Source organism: Cyclospora cayetanensis, unplaced genomic scaffold (assembly GCF_002999335.1).
Source record: "Cyclospora cayetanensis isolate NF1_C8 unplaced genomic scaffold, CcayRef3 CcayRef3_contig_3, whole genome shotgun sequence".
Lineage (NCBI taxonomy): Eukaryota > Apicomplexa > Conoidasida > Eucoccidiorida > Eimeriidae > Cyclospora > Cyclospora cayetanensis.
In genome coordinates this window covers 78,356-98,246 of record NW_020312258.1, presented here as the reverse complement: position 1 = coordinate 98,246, position 19,891 = coordinate 78,356, and the positions used below count along the sequence as shown (strand labels likewise).

Here is a 19,891-nt window from a genome sequence, read left to right as displayed (position 1 = left end):
TGGGTGGTTCCAGCTGTTTGGTTCTGGGATTCATATCTGTGTATTGCATAAAGGAAAGACCACAGCGCAATGTGTTATGGGGAGGGGGCTTAGCAGTTGGCAGCTCTCCCCCCCCTCCCCCCCTGTTGCCAGCTCCAGGGAGTATTTTTGAATGCCTTGTACTCTATTAAAAGGCGATCCTGTGCTTCGATGCCTCCGTAGTTTTCTTCCCTCCGCTGATTGCTCGATCTGCATTTTGCTGTATTGCACGCTGGTGACCTGTGCCTTGAATCCCCGGAGTCCAGATGTGGCTCTCCAGGCACCAAGCAGCGGTATTCTGCGTCACACTTTGCTACAGACCTCTCCTGGGTGTGAGCTCTCAAGAGGCTCCGCCTAGTAATGTAGTACATGGCTCCGATAAGCCACTGGGGCAGGAAGTTGAGGCACCCGCCACCAAGTTGCCGCAGCCATCGCCCATCAGTCTGCCCCTAGAAGCTGCCCCCGTGGATCGGAAGCAGCTGTCTGATGGCTGCAGGAGTCCGTGGTCAGAGGGTCCAGATGAAAAAACAGGAGCTGTGGACAAACTGCCAGAGGCACTTGTTCCGGGTCCCAGGCTGCGCAGGCTAAAAGCCAGGACAAGGATGAAATGAAACATGCCTCGTATGATTCGCCCCGAATGGGGAAGTTTGCTAGGGTAAGCCAAGGTGTACCTTGCGTCCATCGCGTAGAAGGGGCTCTTCCCATTTGCAATTCTGGGGCCAGAAGAGCCACACGGCAGTCAAAGTGCTCCTTGGCGTATAGCTCTACTTGTCTTGTCTTTTTATGATTGTGCAGGGATTCCTCTGTGTAACCCGCCCGTGCAACGTGTCCCTTGCGACTCTTGCGTGCTTGCAGGGCTCTTGGCTCTGCTGTGGCTGGCCTTGCTCTTTGGCGAAAGACGAGCGAGCTCTACCACAGCCCCCGTCAGGCGCTGCGGAAGGCGAAAGTGCGGCTTTTAGGTGAGAACAGGCACAGAAATGAACCTTTGACATGGTAGATGCTGCTGCCAAAAGATTCAGGCCCACCCCAGCTGCGTTGGCACATGCGACTTCCTTCGCCTCCGTTGCACGAGGGCAAAAACCAATCAGACAACACGGCCAGATTACTTACGAAGATGGGCCCTGGGGGAGTTCTCTTCACAGCTGGGAGGGGCAGAACACCGTAGCGAGGTACACGAATGACAATGCCTTCTTGGATGAGCTTAATCCTGCAAGCACGCGTGTGAGTGTGCATACGTGTCCGTGTGCATGTTTATGTGTGTGTTATATTGTTGTTTCCTTCTTGGCCTCTCGCGTTTCCGGTGATGTTCATGCCAGACGCCGCCGTCTTGGGACAAATATGTGCGGGATTTGCCGGCCTTAGACGAGGCAGAGTTCCCTGAGATACAACCATTGCTTAGGCGGCTCAAAAAGAAGCCCGTTTCGCTGTTGTCGATCCCAGGTCCCTCCGCGCGTCTGGCCGCCTTCCTGGGGCTATCGGACGCACAGAAGGCTGAGGGCATAGTTGTAAAAGGGAAAGTCCACTGCGGGTTGTAGCCCGAAGGAGGTGGCCTCGGAGATGTTTGCACACGAAAAGCTGGCGAGGGGACTTCCCCTCGCTCTGCCCTCTTTGGGGGCGTACGGGGATTTCGACTCTAGTACCCCTTATCTCATAACCCCGCGAGGGAGAGCCGACGTTGCTCTCTACACTCGGAGGATGCTAGAAAAGGTAAACGAGCAATCGGCATTTGCGTAGATGATCTACGGCCTCTGGGGTATGCACAAGAGGGGCTGAGTTCACAGGGATATTAAGGGCTGCAACTTTTTCGTCAGTCAGGACGGACATGCCCTTCTAGCAGACTTTGAGGGATTTTGGCGCAACGGAGTGCCTGCAACAATGTACGGCGACGAGGTTGAGATCATCTTCACGCAGCACTACATCACACCAGAGCTTACGTTTGATGGTGAATACCAGGTGTTCGATTACAAGACGGACGTCTATGCTCTAGGCGTCACCTTTAAAGAGATGCTGGAGTGGACATCCGACTTGCCCCTTCCCCGCAGGGAGGAAGCGGAAGATCTTGTCAGGCACATGCTGGAGCCAGATGCTGAAAAGCGCTACGATCTGAAGCAGTGCGCGGACGACCCTTAACTCAGTAACCTGGACTTCGCCCAGGTAGAGCAGCGTAAATTCAGCAAAGCTTTTGAAGGCAACTACATAACCCCCTACAAGCTCTTATAGAGGCTAAACATGCTCTTAGGAGGACAAGGGGGAGGGTAAGGCGAAGGGAAAGGCGGAGGGCCCGATGCGGGGGATTGGCCGCAACCGGAGTAGGATGCCAACGAGGACGGCGTTAGGGGGAGGTGAGGGGGAGGTTTCCAGCTGCCCCCATATCTACATATGGCGATCTCTCCCCCTTCGGCTCCCTCGTCTTCTTAGTAAATGCGCACAACTGGTGCCGAACGCCTTCCGCTTATATGTGCTTGCTCCTTCGCTCCCGTCATCGCAGCCGGAAGGAACTAAACGGAACGAGATGGAAAGCCAGCGTAGGAAGGCATATGGACACATCGATGTTCATTGCCTTTACCAATGTATATATACACGTGCGTACAGGACACAGCAGGGGTTCAGAGGGAGGCAGGCCGTAAGGGGGCAGGAATAGTTCTCCTCCCCTCTAGTGTCGGGGGCTTGTTCCTCGTTTGGAGGAGCTGTACTATATCTAATGCTCCAAATGCACTTTCTCGATGTCCCTTGTTGTCCTCGTGACACTGCCATCTGACGCAGCGGCAGATTGCGTTAGAGCATCCGGAGGAGAACGGGAAAGCAGACCCGTCTGCTCACCAGCGTTCATGAGGGGCCGAGGCAGAAATGCCTCGAGGACGCGCACCAATTCTGAGGGGCTGCATTATCTACTGCAGACTCTTGAAGCCGCCCCACAAGGCATTGTAGAGGCCGTGGCGACTCCGTTCAGAGCCCGGGCCGGCGAGGCCCCTCCATTACTATTTGGTGGAATCATGCTCCGAGCTAACTACACGTATGCTACGCAGCAGCTGTACTGGCCTTCCTTCGTGCCAGGTATCGTTTAGTTGCCGAAACAATGTACCAGCCTAGTCGCGGGTTCTCAGGTTCTCAGTGTAGACAGCTGAAACAAGTAGGCAAGCGCTTCAGCTGCGTTCAGACGTGAGCGGCCCCCGTAACTACATGGCGCAACCCCCCGTCCAGCGCTTTGTATGGGTGTGAATTTACCTGAGCTAGCGGCAAGGGTAGCGAGGACCTTCCGCATTCTGCAGAGAAGTCCCTGTTTTACCGCGCTTGCGGTTGCCCTTGGTAGGAGGTACAGACATTTCAAAGGCAGTAGCAATACTTTAGGAACGGCAGCTGGGGCTACGTAGCCTTATCAAGCGAAATCAAAGTGAGCCACCTTCAGCTGCAGCAGCAATTGCGGCCTAAGCACGGCGCGAACGGTGCGCTGCTGTTGCTTCCCTTGCTAGAGCACTGGAGGCGCTCCTGTGGCGACTTCCGCATCGTAAAGAACGCCTTGGTGACTGTTGCGTTTCCTGCTGCTGCTCTTGCTTGCCTCCTTCTTGGTGCAGCAAATGTTGCAGCAAGTGCTGCAGCAGAACCGCTACGACTTCGACATTAACGGAGTTTCCAACGAGGGCTGCCCGCTTCCTGAAGGAAAGCACTTTGGGGAACCCGAAGGTCTCTGGGAAACCGTGCAGGCGCAGCAGTTCGCGGCTAGAAAAGAATCGCACGGAGTCTTCAGGGAGCAGCCGGCGGAAACGGGTTGAATTTGGAGTGGATGCGGATAAATCTGTTGCCACTGCTTCTCCCGTGGGTGGTGTTGATGCTGCTGCTGCTGCAACTGAGGAGGCTGCAGTGGTGGGTGCTGCTGGCGTTGACATTTCCGCTGCTGCGGCGTCTGCATCTGCAGACTGCTGAAGGTGACTCCGAATAAGAAGTAGAGGCCCCCCCCTATGGAGGTTTTGCCCGTAGCCTTTTGTAAACGTCCCGCACACAGTGCAGCTGGGAGTGACTAGCTCCAGTCGAAATCCATTGCGTCCCTGGTCCTGCTCTTCTCCATTTCTCGCTTCCGTTTGAGCCTCTCGCTTCGCCTGAAAAGATTTGTCTGCTGCGTCTGAATACGCCTTCCTGTCGACAGCGTTCTCGACTTTCTGGGGACCCCCCTTGCCGTCGTCTTTTCCCGCGTTTTCCTGTCGTGCTGCTTCTGTCCCCGAACTCTCTTCTCCGTCCGTCGGTTCCCTGAACCTTGCAAGTCTCCAGGGAGGCACTTCAAGTTGCGGTTTCTCGTCTTCTGGGATATCTTCCTCGAGGAACTCTTTGATGGGGAGCGCTAAAGAAGAGCGAGGGGCCCCGTTTGCTATGGGCGGCACTTCCAGACTTACGAAAGGCAAGGCCCCTACCGGTCCAAAATCAGCAGTATACTCAGTTGCTAAAGGCCCTTCGCGCTGTCTCCACTCTGGCTGCCTCGACGGCTCCATGAAATCCTGCTGCATAGGCTCTGAAAGCGGCGCTGCTCCCCTCCTTGCGAGGCAGTAGAATCGGACTCGTGTGTTGGGAAAGCCAATCTGTGTGGGGGAGAGAAGGAACTGCTCCAAAGTGTAATGCTGCATTGCTAGAGTCTGTTGGAGCTCAGCGCAGCACACTGAGCTCTCAAACCCCGGCACATTCTCCAGGAAGAGAAATCGGGGAGGCGAGGTACACTGCCGCAGCAGCTGCAACAAGTGCAACAGGCCCACCGCCCTCCCATCTCTCGAATCCAAGCCCTTGCCTCCTCGAGTATACGGCTGACAAGGCGGGGAAAGCAACCAAAGATCTGCCTTGCCATCCACTTGCTGCAGCGCCAAATGCTCTACTGACACGCACTTTGGCAACGCTGAAAAATTGTGCGCGTAGACTGCATTCGCAGTCGTGCTTATATCGTAGGCAGCTACAAACTCCACGGGATGGAGGCTTGAATCCCCCTGAGTTAAAGTTCGCAAGGCCGCTTCTAAACCCAAGCGCAGGCCGCCAATTCCACTAAAAAACTCAATAACGCGCAGCGGAACACCATCAGGGCTATTCGGGGGCCCCCTGGGAGACACCTTTCCGGTGAGGCGGCACTCTGAGGGAGGTGAAGGGGGCCCCTCACTAGAGCTCTTGCCAGGGGTGTTCTGCGCAGAGGCCCTGCCCGGGGGTGGGGGCCGAAGAGGCCCCGAACGCCCTGAGGAAGAAGGAAGGGCAGAATGAGGCATGAATCGAAAGGTAAGGACACAGGTGGAGCCAGGCAAACACGACAAAGTCGATGTGAATTGGAGGTCTAGGCTTGAAATTCGGGGTTTTCACGGTTTTGCAACTCTGAAAGACGTGATGCACAGGAGTCGTCCATAAAGTCGATGATGATTCGTGGCACTCGTGCTCCGATCCTTCTACCCCAAATCCTAAACCTTGGATGCACCGCTTCGAGCCCATTTGCAAAAATGCCTAATTTGAAACCGCGGTTTCCTGTTTACCACATTATCGTGTCGTAGGCCCACTGGATCCCTCCTGGGGCCCTCCTCACGAAGGGTCCGCCTGACTAGTGTCGAGAGGGCCCCCTACCTGCCACATTTTTTCGGCCTTCGTTTTACGCTCCTCGCTTTGTTTGGTTTGAAGGTATAGCTAAGAATGCCGAGGAGACCAGTTACGACCTCTATCCGCGTAGACAACCTCCGGGGCCTCATGAACCTACCAGTACAAAATTCCGCAACCAGCCTTTTGAACCTAGGGGCACTCCTCCACTCGGTGCATGAGGAAAGCGCGACAGTTACGACCCAAAGGAGTCTTGGAAGAGCCCTGTCCATCTCCTCTGTACACACTACATTCGAGTAGGGACCTCCGTTTGTTAGACGTCCAAACGACAGCCTCCCTGTAAGGCACATGCACAAAACCGCAAGACACGAGACATGCACTGGCAGACACTAGCAATTTGGTCTTTAGGCTAATGTTTCAGGGCAATAAAAGATACTCGGCTCCAGGCTAAAGCCTCGCTGCCTTCTTTGCTTTCCGGTGTCAAGTCCTAGTGTGTTCTATGGACCATTCGCCCCTGACCGAGATCTCGCGATGAAAACTGTCATTACTTGTCGAGGAGAGAAGCGACCTGTAAGAGTCGCACGGGAAGTTCTCTCTTCGGCCCGTAACGCTTCCCTGTACTGTAGGGAGCCAAGGCATTCTGAGGGAACCAGGAGTTTCTGAGGCAGCAAGAAGAACTGTGCTGCATCGTGAGGAGTCAGGACACTCTTAAAAAAAGAAACGGAGGAAGCCTATGGAGGGCCTTATACATAGAGCTACGCAAAAGGCATACCCCTGTGTCCGTGGGATCGCTGCGCCCTGTCGCAGGTGCACGACTGAAAACGTTTAGGGGGCCTCAGGGGACTACTATGATGGAAAAATAGCACCACGGGGGGATTTTGTGTGTGTGTGTGTATTTGTGTGTGTTTGTGTGAGTGTGTGTCAGGCCTGTGAATAAAAGGTGGGAAACACACCTACTGGCGACACTCCCTTTTAGGGGGCGTCATGCTAGCACCATGATAAACACGGGCATCGGGCAGCTACCTCAGGACACAAAAGGCCTGTGCTTTATCGCTAGGTTCAGTCAAGCTAAGCTCGCCTCAAAAGAAGAAATAATTGATGTCACCTGGAGGGAAAATACGGGAGAGATTTCCTAAAGCAGAAAATGACAGTGGACGACTGAGCTAAAGAAGCGTATGACTGAGGTAAAGCACCAGTCGCATTCTGATGGCCCGCTGTTGCCTACCGCGAACAGATGCCTTCTGGCCATTGCTGCAGCTTACTAGGCTTTATCCAGATTCCCCCGAGGTTGCGGGCTACGCATAAATAAACCGCAGGTTCTTGTGGAGGCTCTGCACTGTTTGTTTTGTCCTATACTGTAGAGTCCCAATTTTATGGACCTCATGTTTAAGCCTGATAATTCTGCTCCTAAAAGAAAGAGGGCTACGCCTTGTTGCATTAGAGCGTCCCTTTGGAAGAGCACAGTTGATGGAACGCTCGCAAGGGCGTGCACAACACCCCTATTTGGACAAGCCACCTGACGAAAACAGCCGAGCAAAATAGGAGCATCTTCATCATTGTCCCTTGCATACCACGTTGCCTTAGGAAAAGATACGCTGTGCGTCGCTCCCTCGCAGCAGTTTACAGAGCAGCAAAGGGCCGATCGATGCCACTTCGCCCAGTAACAGCAGGAATGGACAAATATCAGGGAAGGGCTAGCGGAGGTGTTAATTATAACGAGCTACCATCAGGCTGATTATCTGCTGGTCGGCCAACGCATCGTATTAAATTAATTCCCGGGTTATTCCTAACTAGTGTTACGCCGCATCGAAAGGTCCCTTAGAACGAAGGGGCGATTGAGGGGCAGATGGCTTATCTGTTGAAAACAGTCAAAGTGCAGGAATCGATTAGCTGTGTTGGGCACAACCCGGTATTGGCGCCGAAAAATGACGGAACGTGACACATGCGCCCCAATTCCCTGACCAAGATCACTATGGTGCAAAATTTCCCTATGTTTTACACTGAATATGAATACTGGCGAATGGCTGAACACATAACTCGGCTCAACATTGTATTTGACATTGGACTTCAAAGACACCTTCTCTCAAATCGCCCTTCACCCTAATGACAGGCTCAAAACGGCGTGTCACACTCGCACGCGCAAAGTCGAGTAGACCTGGATGTTATTTGGAGTTGCTGATACCCCAGCTGCACTGCGACGGCAAGTTGATAAGGATTTTAGTAAGCCTTTCAAGGAAATGTGGATAGCTGTCTTCATGATGTACCCTTTAGTATTAAGCCGAAAAGTTCAGGAGCACCTATGGCAAATTCCAGTGCACACTGTAGCTGATGCGAGCCAAGCAGTGGCATCTGAAGGCATTCTAGTGCTCGTATTTTATGAGACGGATTATGTTTCCGGGGTTCTGTCTTTTGGTTGGAGGGATCCACCTGCCTCTGACAGGAAGTGAAGCAATCATAGCGGGGCTTCTACGTCCATGGACCAGCATTGAGGTCGCGATTTACTGCGGCGTTTCATCCTACCACAAAGCTTCATTCTGGATTAATTATGATCGCTTCTTTTTCGACTCAATGACCGGAGAACCAAGTTAGAAACCTGGTCAGAGGGGGCTGATGCCACCGCAAAGCCCGTTATTCGCGGCCTTACAGCTCCTCCAGCATTTGTGCTGCCCAATCGCTAGCGTCACTTCTTCCTAGCAGCAGCTGGTGATGTAGCGGTTGGCGCCACTTTTTCCTAGCAGGCTGCGCATTCTCCAAAACACCAAAGTATTCCTTTTTCCCCCATTGAAAAAAAGCCGAGCAGCGGCATCCAGCGGTGAAAAAAGCTCTATGCGTTGTAGCAAATCAAAAAGGCACTTATTAGATGGGCGTTCTTCTACTTTGCAGATCGGCCAGCGGACTCGAATGTACCTTTAACGTAGTTTTCTGAAAATTGATATTTCTAGAGGTGTTCGCTGATTTGAGGTCCCTCCTGTAGTACTACTTTATAGTGTATGCGGGTACTACCAGCGTGGCCACTGATCTCCTGACGGCCCAGCGATTTACTAGTGTGAAGAGTAACCGCCCTTATTTGTGATGGCGTTAGGAGCCTATCGACATTGTGTGAGTCTAATGCTTTTGAGGGATGCACCCGCCACTGCGGCCCAAAACTAGAATGGCAGATGGATTAAGGAGTACCACGTAGAGTATGACGCAACGTTTTTTTCGTTCCACCGTGCCATTTTGCGCAAATTACATTATTGTCTTCTTTTGGACCATGGTGAGACTTACACCACAGTAGGATTTCCCAGAGTCTGTCTGGTGGCCTATGATGCGCCCCGCGGCAGAGGTGTGCGCAGTGTCGCCGGTACTTTGTTAGCGGCTAAAACCGCTATTTGAACCCAACTGTTTTTTAAGTCGTCCTGCTTCTCAAAGGATTTGGACTTGCATCACAATGGACAGTATTTTGGCTTGCCGACGGTCAAGGGTAAGCCGGGCATCTACGTTCTCGACAGACTTTGCAAAAAATGCGCAATTGAGCTCTTGTTCTAGCCCTGTCATGGCTCTGAAAGCCCCTCAATTATTCTTAGCTCTGTTTGAGGGCTCTTCCTCAGAAACAGATTTACGGACAGATATCGTTCGTTTGTTGGTGCTCGTTGGCGTGCCCCCATGACGCGCCTACATGCTAACGATAGTATGACCACTGCTAAGCACCCTGAGGAAGTGCGGACAAACAGAGCGCCCTAACCTCACTTTTCTGCGGTACTTGTGGCTCTATGCTCACAAAATTCAATTGCTTGGATTTATTTTCGTATGTTTCTGGGTGGATTTATAATACAAGAGATACTCGCCTACTAGTTGCTCTGCAGCACCACTATACACACTGGGAAGCTTTTATTCAATTTATTCCTGGACTTGGTGGTCCGGCAATAGTGCCCATCCTTGGCAGCAAATGTTCTCAGAGCAAAGCTGGATAGTGTACCAATTCCAGGAGAATCAGTCACCAGATCTTGATAAGCAGCGAAGTCTTAGTCCTGGTTGACCGGCAGACTTTACGTGGCGCACCAGAAGTTAAAACGGACAGATATGTTTGCCGCCAGGTAGGTAGGACCAGGTACAGTCCTCTCACGAATTAATGCTTGTTTTTTCTCTATTGGTATCCCTGTAGGTTGGCGGTGCCACATACCTATTAAACTTGAATTCCCAAGGAAACTTCTAAGCTTTCCAAAGTATTCACGGACTTGTCCGCACTGGCATATAACCCGTGTGGAGGTAAAGGATATATAGTTCTGCGTAGAAGTGCCGGATTCTAGGATTATTGAGCGCCGAAGAGATGCGGGGGCACCTTCTGGTAAAAAGGGACAGATAACGACGTCCTCAGTGATTGATGGTTAAGCAGATGTGGGCTTTATTGCCCGCAGGTGAATTTGCTGCTTAATCTTATCGGAAGCATTTGCCACATGTACGGCAGCCCTCATCTTGTTTCTTGGTAATTGTCCTTCACCATCGTGTGCTCTGCTTAGAATGGCTACCTCCATCTTGAAGAGTGTTTCGATCATTGTTCTGTAGCCATTCTATGAACTGGATTGTGCAGAGGCAATCTCCGGTAAGTTGTTCGTGCATTCTCCCGTATGCCTCTGTTGATGCTTTGACATGTACTATGCTGCATGCATCTGTGGTTTATGCATGCAGAAATTGCCCTAAGAGCCCTAGAGACACTGCTGAAAATGGTGAATAATTTTGATTATCTCCACACATTTACATGTCTTCTATGCTCCCGCAGCAGGCGGCACACACATTTTAGCGCTCCAAGGAGAGTGAGCCCGTACGCTTGCGGTATCATCTTGGTTTCTTTTCGCGTCCTTTACTGGCTATTGTGGCTTTTTTCTGATGTGCTTCTCTCCAGCGGCTGACACATACAGCTGAGTTGCTTTCGCGTTTCTTCCCGCCTAGGGAATGGTGACAGGGGGAAATTTTTCTAGCTGTGGGTCTCGGCGTACAGGCATTTAACATGGGTGTGTGCTTTGAAATTATCTGAGGAAGATAGGACGAGCCAGACCACCCAAGGATAATTTCTACTAAACTACACGCTTTTGACAAAAAATTGGTTAAAAGCTTACTGATTTATTTATTTGCTGGGATATATTGCTGAAGAGTGGTGTTAGCCTGATCTAACAAGAGAGCATTGTGTGAGAGTGTGCTAGATGCTACGTGGGACTAGCTGTGCGTACTTGGAATACTCAGAGGGAGCATCTATCGCCCCCGCGCATTTCTTTCTTCCTCGATTGAGGAGCTTTAAAGGGTAGTGCCTGGGCAGGGCAAGTCTAAATTAGAAAGCACTCAATAACTCTCCACGAGGTGTGCACTGAATTTGGAGTGGAGTGCATCCCTATATGACAGATGGAACGCTGCGCATTGCATCCAGCGCACTCGCTCAGAACATTGCTTCTTATCGTATTAACCAATAGGTACTCCTCAAATCAACGAGACATACGAAGTGTCAAATCTATTAGATGTGAATGCTCAAGAAATGCGTAACTATATGCAACCAGTTAGTAGAAAGGGACAAAATGCAGCTTGCCCCGCTACATTGACGAATACAGTTCCTTGTGGGCGATCTGTAGGCTCTCTGCATATTCATGTAGGGGCTGTTTTTCACATTGATGCATAAGATGTACGCAATAAGCTGTGAACTTACTTTTATTGTTGCTGCTTATTCATAATCAACATCTGCTGGTATGGTGCTAAAGTATAGACCTCACGAATGTATGAAGCCCTCCACCACACTGGTTCCTTTCTTTTTCGCTTTACTTACACCATCTTAGTTTAAAAATCGAAAGTTCAACATTGCAATTTGTGCAGCAGCGGGAGCGAGTACCGCTTCTCAGAGGGCTGCTTGAGGTGTACGTGCAACTCCCCCTTCCCAGCAAGTGTAAACCCTAGATCTCACCGCCTTCTTCCCAAGCCCGCAAGTCTGTTTTCGCCCAAAGACCTAAATTCTGAGCGTCATAACTACACGAAAAATGACCCAAGCCCGTGGATTCTCTTGGGGCTGCAGTGGTGTGCGGGCGGCGGCAGGCCCCTCGGATCTGGTGGCATGCACAAGCGATCCGAAATATGAAAATCTGGCCCCTACACCGTAGACCTTGTTTTGTGACGTTGGTTTTACCTCGCCTCCATCCCTTCCATTCGCATTCGGGGTCTTTTTTGGCCTCCTTTTTCTCTCCGCTGCGCAGGAACCTCTCAATAGCTGCAGCACCAGCATGTCTGCACTATTCCCCCGTGTGACCCGTCTGGGCCCCCTCATGAGATATTCCGGTGCCCTACGTACGGCTGTACGGCCTTTTGCGAGCTACCAGGGGCAGAAGGTCACATCAGATCAACTCCTCAAGAAGAATGATGACTGGCTCATTGAGGAAACGAACTTCTGCCTGGGGCGCGTTGCTGTACGTACACCCGCATATACTGCTGCATTTGCTGCTGCCGGTGGTCATCTGTATGTAGCTACTCCTGCTGCTCCTCCCCGCATCGTTGGCTTGAGTGTTTCCCGTAATGCCGCTGTTGTGCAGCGGAGCATATGCAGCCTTGACATGCGGCTTTGCATCACTCTGTTTCAAGAGAAACACGGTCATCTATCTGGCATATATCTGCCGGTGTTGCTTTTAGTTGGTGCCACTGGCTTTGAGGCTGCAGGTGCTGCAGTTCTGTGTACATGCGCTTGCTCCTCAGCACGTGGATCAGCTACGCATTGTGCTGCGTCTTTGCCATTTACAGCTTTCTGTTGTTGCATAATGCGTTGTGGAAGATGAGTTGGCCACAGAGTATCAGGCATCAGTGCCACCAAAGGCGTGCCCATGACCATTGCTGCTGTGCTATTACCCGTGTGCTGCAGCCCATTCGGTTCAAAGAGACAGATGACTTCGCACATCGTGTGCTACACCTGATGGATGCACAGCTCGGGAAGATGCATACCCGCTTGAGAGATGGCACTTGCATTCCCGTCATGGGTCTCTATATCCCTTGTATCATGGATAAGCCAACGCCCCTTCATCAGTGCCTGGTGAACAGCAACTACATTTCACCCTGCGTGCCCTACATGTGCCTGACCCCTTTATGCAATGCTGACTTCGTTGAGTGGCTCATGGCGGGACAGGATCTTCCGTGTTCAGCCATCCTCTGTCGGTGGACCTGAATGTATTTCGGTGACCACAGAGCTCTGCGTTGCTGAGCCTATCAATTCCCGTTGCTGCATCCTCATTTTCTCGGCCATCTTTTTGCTGCTGGTGCCTGCCATGTGCTGACTTTTGGTGCTGCAGGAAACGCCTCTTCTCAAGTACACGTGGGATGAGACGTACACTGAGGCGTACGACAACTAGGACCACGAGGCAGCGTGGCAACCGGGGCGTCCTCCTGCCCAACTAGTCGCTGAAGGCCCCTACCACCCTCTCTAATAGCGCGAGGCTTGCCTGCCAGCTAGCTGTATTCATGTAGCCAGGTGCATAGACGCGCCGCTTCCAGGACACTGCCAGGCTTTCCAGGCGCTGCCGCTTCTTTAAATATGCAACAAGCAATGAGGGGTGCTCTTGCTATTTTGTGCCTCTGTTGATCGCGTAGCTTCCTATACTTCCATAATGTTGTCGACTGCCTAAGATGAGAGGGGCCGCGTGTATGTGCGCGGCCCTCACGCAGGAAGAGATAGCTAACTGGGAGGCTAGTTGAGCGCCGTCCAGCAAAGGCGGTGTGCCTACGAATTCTATAATTAAACGCACCCCACATTCAGGGAAGAAGAGGGCACTAAGCGACAGCAGTGTCTGCAGGGACGAGCACGAGGACGGCGACCTTGCGAGTCCACTAGGTTGTCAAGCTAGTCTTGCTTGCAGCTAGTCCGCTGAACGCGCATGCGTCACTGATTGCGCAGACGCCTGAGCAACGCCTGGGCTTGAGAAAGCGGCGTTGGGTGTATTGATGGCAGCTGCTGCCGCCGCTGCGGCTGGTGCACTTCAGCCTCCTGCTCTTCGTCGCTGGGTTCTGTTGGGGCGTCGCTCCAGGCCTCTTCCGTAGGCGCGTCACTATCAGCAACACCAGCAGGATCTACTCTTGTCGTTGCTCGTGCTCCCTGTCTGGGGGCTACTTCTTCATCGGCCTCAGAGTCGCTAATGAAGCTGCTGCTGCTGCTGCGGGATAGGCGGTTCGTGCTGCTGCTGCGGGCGGCGGAGGAAGAACCTGTGCCCTGCTGCTGTCCAAGGGGAAGTCTGCTGCTGCTGCTGCTGCTGCTGTAGCCCCTTACTTCGGCCGTTGCTGCTGCTGCTGCGCTTTTACCGCGAGAACATGCTGCTGCCGCTGTTGCCACAGCACCGGAGCGGGGCCTTGGAGGCGTAGGCCACGCCAGTCTGCTGCTGCTGTGAGTCCTAGGAGCAGCAGCAATCGCAGGGGGAGCGGCAGCAATCGCAGGGGGAGCAGCAGCAGTCGCTGCGCCTCGCTGCAGCGGTGGGCCCCCCAAAGAATCGGCAACGGCTCCAGGAGCGCGAGGAAAGCGGGGCTGCTGCTGCTGCTGCGCTTGCTGTGTTACTGCGCGTTGTTGCTGCTGTAGTTGAAGCAGCTGCGGCATTGCCAAAGCGGCGCTGGGCTGCTGCTGTTGCTGCTGCTGCTTCTGTTGCTGCCCGAAAGAAGGGACTCTTGGCGTATCCGCTGGCCTCTCCCTAGGAATTGTTGGCAGTGAGGCTGCCTCTGCTGCCTTGCTTGCCGTTGCTTCTGCTGGTGGCAGTGGCTGCATCAGGTTGCGAGGAGTTACGCGGCCGAAGTTTGAGTAAGGCTTTCGTCCCACAGCCTTCGCCGCGGCGAGTGCCTCTGCAACAGGCGTGGGAGACGTGCTGGCTGCAGCAGCAGAAAGGGCCCTCTGGAGCTCGCAACGAGGAGTAGTGCCGAGGGGTGAAGATACACCTGAAGGCCCCTGCTTTTCGTCATCCGCAGCAATGGCCACCTCCAGCCGCTGTAGCAAGTGTGCAGCGGCAGACCCTGTCGTCCCCTGAACCAACCGGTACAGTCGCCCTGCAACAATCCGAAATAACAGACACACAGCTGCGCGCATGTCACGCTGCGGGTGCTGGTGGTACTGCTTCTTTGTGGCGGCTTCAAAATGCAAGCGGTGGGCGCTCGTGTACCTGCGAACTCTCTTTGGCTGGCGACAAAGGCTGCATGCGCCGTTCCCACCATGGACCCGAAGCCGGCAGCTTCCACCGCGCACTGGAAGCTCTGCAGCCGAATTTCTCTGCGTCTCTGCTGCTGTAGCCGCTGCTGCTGGTGCTGCTGCTCTGCAGCGGCAGCTGCTGCTGCCTCCGACCTGCCCCCAGCCTCGCTGGCTGCTGCAGCGGCAGCAGCTGCTGCTGCCGTAGCGGCCTCTGCGGCGGCTCTGCCTTCGGCACCCATCAGCGTAGCGCTAGCTGCAGCAGACGGGCTGTCCGCCGCAGCAGCAAGCAGCTGCGGCCTTGTGGCGAGCGAAGTTAACTTCAGCGTGTGTGTGGCGAAGGTGAGAACAACGGCGAGCGCCTTGTTGAGGCTTTGCAGCGTTGTGGGGCTTTCCAGGAAGCAGGCGCTGCTGATGCTGCGCATGCACTTTAGGTGCTGCTGCTGCAGCAGCTCCGCGCTAGGGCTCCCGCGGCAGCAAAAGGTCAAAAGCCGACCGAACTCAACGTCCACCACCTGCACAAGAAACGGGGTAGTGCCACCTACTCCCTTCGTGAGCCGTTCTGACAAAGAAACGCCTAGGGGCCAGACGTACACAGCTGCTTGCACCTTTCTGGGGGTTACGAACGCATTCACGTCAGTGGCTTCGGGCTAGTGACACACATCGTTGGAGATGTAGGAGAGCAGACATGTGACAAAGTACGCCATCTGCCCCCTCGCCTTGAGCGCCGCACGGAAGTGAGGTCCTGCGTCTCGAAGGCCAAATAGATCCTGAGGCGCAGAGTGCAGCCAGCAGAAAACAAAGGTGCAGACACAGGCAGCAGAGGAACTGCTGTGTGGTCCTAAAAAGCGACGAATGAGGTGCTAAGAAGAAGGTTTTAATCGGGCTAGCCGATAAAGGCGGCCACACAGCTAGGTCAGTGATATGTATATATATATATATATATATATATATATATATATATATATATATATATATATATATATGCATGGCGCTGTGGCGCTTCTGCTGCTGGAATGATTTGGAGGAACACAGACGAAGTTTCGACGCCTTAGCACATAAGTGCGATTTCTGCAATGGCAGGCAAGACCAGCGAACCTTTGTCTTGAGGAGGTCGCGCCAAACGAGGGCCAGCTGACGGCTTGCCAAATGCAGCTGCAGCAGCTGTCTGTACACAAGCTGGTAGATGGCGATAGTTTCTCGGGAAAAGAGCAGACGTAGGGGGCCTCGACAGTTTAAAGTCAGGCAGAGACGACGGTATATATCTGCGTCAACGGCACACAGCCCGACGGGAGATGCATGCCAACTTCAACCATGTTCAACATCTGCTGTCTTGCCTTAAAACACCCTTTGGCCGCATCTTACCCGTGGGTCCAAAGTCTAGGGGATGCTGCAGGAGCTGCTGTTGAGATCCTCTTGGAGCAGCGAGAAGCTGAGCATACAGCTGGGGCTTTGTTGCGGCTCTATGGAGCAGTTGTGTTGCCTCAGAAAGACTTGCAATTGGGTGCAGAGAAAGCGACAAGTCGTCGCACAGCCTGCAGCAGCCATACGGGGAGCAAGAAAAAAGTGGCTACTTGCGCGTGGCAAGAAGACTTCGAGGAGCAGCAGCAGGGAAACGCCCACGCGAACAGACTGCTACCGCTAAGAGCCACACACAGGAGCAGCAGCAGGAGCAGCAGACCTTGCTGCGCTGCATACCATTCGTATTCGGGCACGCTTCGGATCGCAGCGTCCATCCGACCCTCCAGCAGATGTAGCTGCTGCAGCAGCTGCTGTTGCTGTTGGTGCTGCTGCTGCATCTCTAGGCTTCTCCCACCGCTGCCAGCAGCTACAGGCTGTGGGTGCAGCTGTTCAAGCGTGGAATCGCACGATCCTAGGAAGGCAGCAAAAACGTCTCCCCGTCCTCCAAGGCAGAGAGCCCTAAGGCCCTTGAGCACACCCACAAATCCCTGTGCGCCTGCCGGCATCTCGGCTGCTGCTGCATCGGGATCTCCCAGGACGAAGGGAGAGCGCAGCAGTGCGTACACTGCAGCAGATGCTTCCCCTGCTGCCGCCGGCAGAGCGGCAGACAACGCCTCTGGCTGCAGGAGAGCAGATGAGCTGCTCTCGCCTCCTGCAGCAGCGAAGAAGCGACTCAAGTCTGGGCAGGGCTGCAGCCACAGCACAGCACAAAGCAGCACAAACAGCGGCACTTGCAGTCATGCAGCACCCGGAAGACATGAGAGAGTCGCACTCGCAGGAACGAAAGACGCGCGAACGGCGCCACGGGCGAAGCCCTCCTTGTCGTGCAGCCACTGGGCACGCCAAGATCCGACTCCCCAGAGAGACAGCAACGTTGCCACACCTTCCGACAGTCCCTAAGGAGCCGCAGGCTTCTTCCAACTTGAAGGATCTGAGGCGCAAAGGCCCTTAGCACTGCGGGGACTGCCGACCACTCCACTGTGAAGCGTTCCTGCCACTCCCACGGCCAGCACGCCAAGCCGCCTGCAGCAGGCACCGAAGACAGCGCAAAAGAGACGGCTGCAGAAGTACGGCAATAAAGCCCGCATACGCCAGTGGGGGACTGGAAGCTCTTGAGGCAAAGCAGCAGCGCCAACGGCAGCAAGAGCAGCCAAAACACTCCGCTTAGCGCACCGCTGTTGCCCGCGCCATCTTCCGAAAGGGGATCTCGAGTCTGCTCTGTCCAGTCCCTGAGCACGGAAAAGCCTTAACCCCACACTTTCTGAGCCCCCTGCTCGCAATCCAGCCCGTGGACCTCTGATGCTGGGCAGACAGAGCTCTCAAAAGCGACTCCGACGAAGCACTCACCGAATAAAATACTCCTTGTACGGATCGTGCAGCTCCCCGCGCAGAAGCCAGCGACGGAGGAAGCGCACAAGAGGACTCATGGCTTGCTGCAGCAGCAGCAGCAGCAAGTGCCTCGCGGGATCTGCTGCAGGCAAGCGGTCCGCTGCTGCTTCCACTGCATTCAACAAGGCGCCCCCCCTCAGCCCCCAGCAGCACCGCACTGTCTCCGCTGCTGCTGCAGCAACAGCTGCAGCAGGAGCAGCAGCAGCACGAAGCCCGTGGAGGGACAAAGCGCCTTGACGGACTGCCGTCTCCCACGCGCAAACTCTGAAGCCAAGCTCGCTCAATACATCCCCGATTCCTGAAAAAAACGCAGATCCCACTGCTCCGATTTCCTCGGTCCGACAGCCTGCCACTTGCTGCGCATGCAGCAACAAGCGAATATCTGCAGCGGCAGCTGCGAGCTGCCGCAGCAGACACTGCAGGCCACCCGAGGAACCCCCCGCTTCCTGCTGGAGCAACGGGTGCAGCCACACAGAGAAGCGTGGCAGGGCAGGAAGGCAGCATCTGCTGCTGTCAAAGCTGTACGCATGCACTTCTAGCTGCTGCTGCTGCTGTTGCTGCTGTTGCTGCTGCTGCTGTTGTGGCTCGTCCGTAGGGTACCTCCTCAGCAACAACAGGGCGTCTTGCTGCTGCTGCAGCGCGACAGACTGATGCTGGGCCTCGTCGGCTGGCTGCTGCACTACGCGCAGCAACACCCCATCGACACCTAGCAGCAGCGACAACAACTCCTCGAGCAGCAGCCGCTCCCTTGTTGCATGCGGCAGTAAAGGCCAGTCCGCGGCTAGCTGCTGAGGCAGCCAATTCACTGCCGCAACCACCGCAGCCTCTGGAACGCTGCTTCTATTGTTGTCGGCTCTGCCTGGGGGCTGCTGTAGCAGTAGAAGATCCTGCTGATCCTCCATTGGCAAGGGGGGGGGTGGGGGGACTGCAGCAGCGGCAGCAGCAAGCCCGTGCTGCTCCAAAAGCGCAGCTATGCTGCAGCCACCCCACACTTCAGCTGCTGCTGCGGTGGCATCCCATGGATGCGGGGACAGAAGCGCAGCGGGAAGCCGCATGATGGAGGGAGGACAATGCCGTATGCCGGCCCGCTCCATTCGCCATCCGCAGTGTACGTACACCCCAGGTGCCGCTGTTTGCTGCGCGACGGGCGGTGAATCGAATGCGAGCGAAGCCACCAAACAAACGCGGCGCTGCAGCTGCTGCTGCGGGAGCGGAAGCGGATGCTGCTTCAGCAGGAGCTGCAACGACAGGAATTCTTGGGTACCTTGATTTCGTAGAACCAGCTCCTCTTCCTGTTGCAGGAGCACCTCTCCCATCTCCTGCTCAGGGCAGTGTTGCTGCTGCTGCTGCTGCAGCCGCTCGGGGATCAGCTGGCTTGGCAGCAGACACGGACGGAGCAACTGCCATCGCAGGCGCGAGTCGGCTGCTGCAGCAGCAGCGGCCGCTGCTGCTGCAGCAGCCGATCCAGGGGAGACGGGGGAGATCTGTCTTGCCACTACGGGTGTCGCCGCTCCCCATTCCTGTCTCTTGGGAGGCCTCGTCGCTATTGTTGCTGTTGCTGCTGCTGGTGCGGCGGAGTGGACGACCTTTGGGAGCTCCGCGCGGGTGCCTCCTGCCCCGAGGAGCCAAAGCGCCGCTGCCGTGTCTCCTTGTGGAGACCCCACAAATCCCAGCAGGATCTCCGTCCCATGGGCGCAACAAGCTGGGGTGTACGTGCTGCCGCTGAGGCAGGGTTTGTGGGGGAGCGCTGGGTAGGTGGGAAGCAGCAGTAGAGTGCTGCAGGGGCTGTTGGGGAAGGGGGGATTTGCTGAGACGACGCAGGGGGCCTCTGCTCCTGCTGCTGCCGTCCCTGCTGTACGAGGGTGACGCACACCAACGGCGCCGGCTGTTGTTGGCGCTGCGGCTCCGGCCCCACAATCCACTGTCAAATACTGGCACCCTCCTCTCTGGCCGGAGGATAAACCCACGGAGCAGTAGAGCTCCAGGGGAGAGGCGAGCGGCTGGCGCGGCATCTGCTGCTAAAACGTGTGCCCTGTTGCGGTGGGCGGTAAGCCACGAGGGCTGCGGCTGGAAGGCTTGCTGCTGCTGCTCGCCTCACAGCAGCGCCAGCTGCTGTGGTCGCCGCTACTCGTGGCTACTGCTGAATGCAGCGATCGAGGGAGCTCCGTACACACATTCACCAAAATGCATGCGCAGGGGAAGGAAGGGCCCCCTTGGGGGCTGTCCGGGCGCCCTGCGCGGCGAACGCGGGCCCTACAAGAAAAGGCAGAAATTCTCAATTTATAGCCTGCAAAGGGGCAAAGAGACATTAGA

At 54.8% G+C, this 19,891-nt stretch overlaps 3 protein-coding genes and 1 pseudogene across 3 annotated transcripts; 2 read left to right on the top strand and 2 right to left on the bottom strand.

Moving 5' to 3' along the window:
* The first annotated feature begins 632 nt into the window (after positions 1-632).
* Positions 633-2,238, top strand: LOC34620790 (annotated as a pseudogene).
* Positions 2,239-3,593: 1,355 nt separating this feature from the next.
* LOC113147606 (tRNA (cytosine(38)-C(5))-methyltransferase-like) lies at positions 3,594-5,386 on the bottom strand (the record flags this gene model as incomplete). Its single annotated transcript, XM_026338702.1, has 2 exons — positions 5,324-5,386; positions 3,594-5,171 (listed from the first exon to the last, which is right to left on the bottom strand). Coding segments are annotated over exons 1-2 (1,641 nt in total), but the record flags the coding sequence as incomplete, so codon positions are not given.
* A 6,181-nt stretch (positions 5,387-11,567) lies between these two features.
* On the top strand, positions 11,568-12,920 carry LOC34620788. Its single transcript, XM_026338700.1, has 4 exons — positions 11,568-11,683; positions 11,855-11,990; positions 12,437-12,604; positions 12,861-12,920. Exons 1-4 carry the CDS (start codon positions 11,568-11,570, stop codon positions 12,918-12,920), a joined length of 480 nt encoding a protein of 159 aa, XP_026194485.1.
* Positions 12,921-13,447: 527 nt separating this feature from the next.
* Positions 13,448-19,590, bottom strand: LOC34624668. Its single transcript, XM_026338699.1, has 9 exons — positions 17,888-19,590; positions 17,363-17,418; positions 17,073-17,212; positions 16,427-16,878; positions 16,144-16,263; positions 15,391-15,499; positions 14,706-15,243; positions 14,336-14,592; positions 13,448-14,200 (listed from the first exon to the last, which is right to left on the bottom strand). Exons 1-9 carry the CDS (start codon positions 19,588-19,590, stop codon positions 13,448-13,450), a joined length of 4,128 nt encoding a protein of 1,375 aa, XP_026194484.1.
* Positions 19,591-19,891: the final 301 nt, after the last annotated feature.

Excerpts from the sequence above, each read along its gene's own strand:
- LOC34620788 (XM_026338700.1), top strand. The coding sequence starts at position 11,568 with ATGACCCAAGCCCGTGGATTCTCTTGGGGCTGCAGTGGTGTGCGGGCG. Across the intron at positions 11,684-11,854 it reads GAAAATCTGGCCCCTACACC|ATATTCCGGTGCCCTACGTA; the intron begins GTAGACCTTGTT and ends CCCCCTCATGAG. Across the intron at positions 11,991-12,436 it reads TCTGCCTGGGGCGCGTTGCT|CCCATTCGGTTCAAAGAGAC; the intron begins GTACGTACACCC and ends CGTGTGCTGCAG.
- LOC34624668 (XM_026338699.1), bottom strand. The coding sequence starts at position 19,590 with ATGCCGCGCCAGCCGCTCGCCTCTCCCCTGGAGCTCTACTGCTCCGTG. Across the intron at positions 16,264-16,426 it reads AGCGTGCCCGAATACGAATG|GCTGTGCGACGACTTGTCGC; the intron begins GTATGCAGCGCA and ends TGGCTGCTGCAG. Across the intron at positions 14,593-14,705 it reads CAGCCAAAGAGAGTTCGCAG|GGCGACTGTACCGGTTGGTT; the intron begins GTACACGAGCGC and ends GGATTGTTGCAG.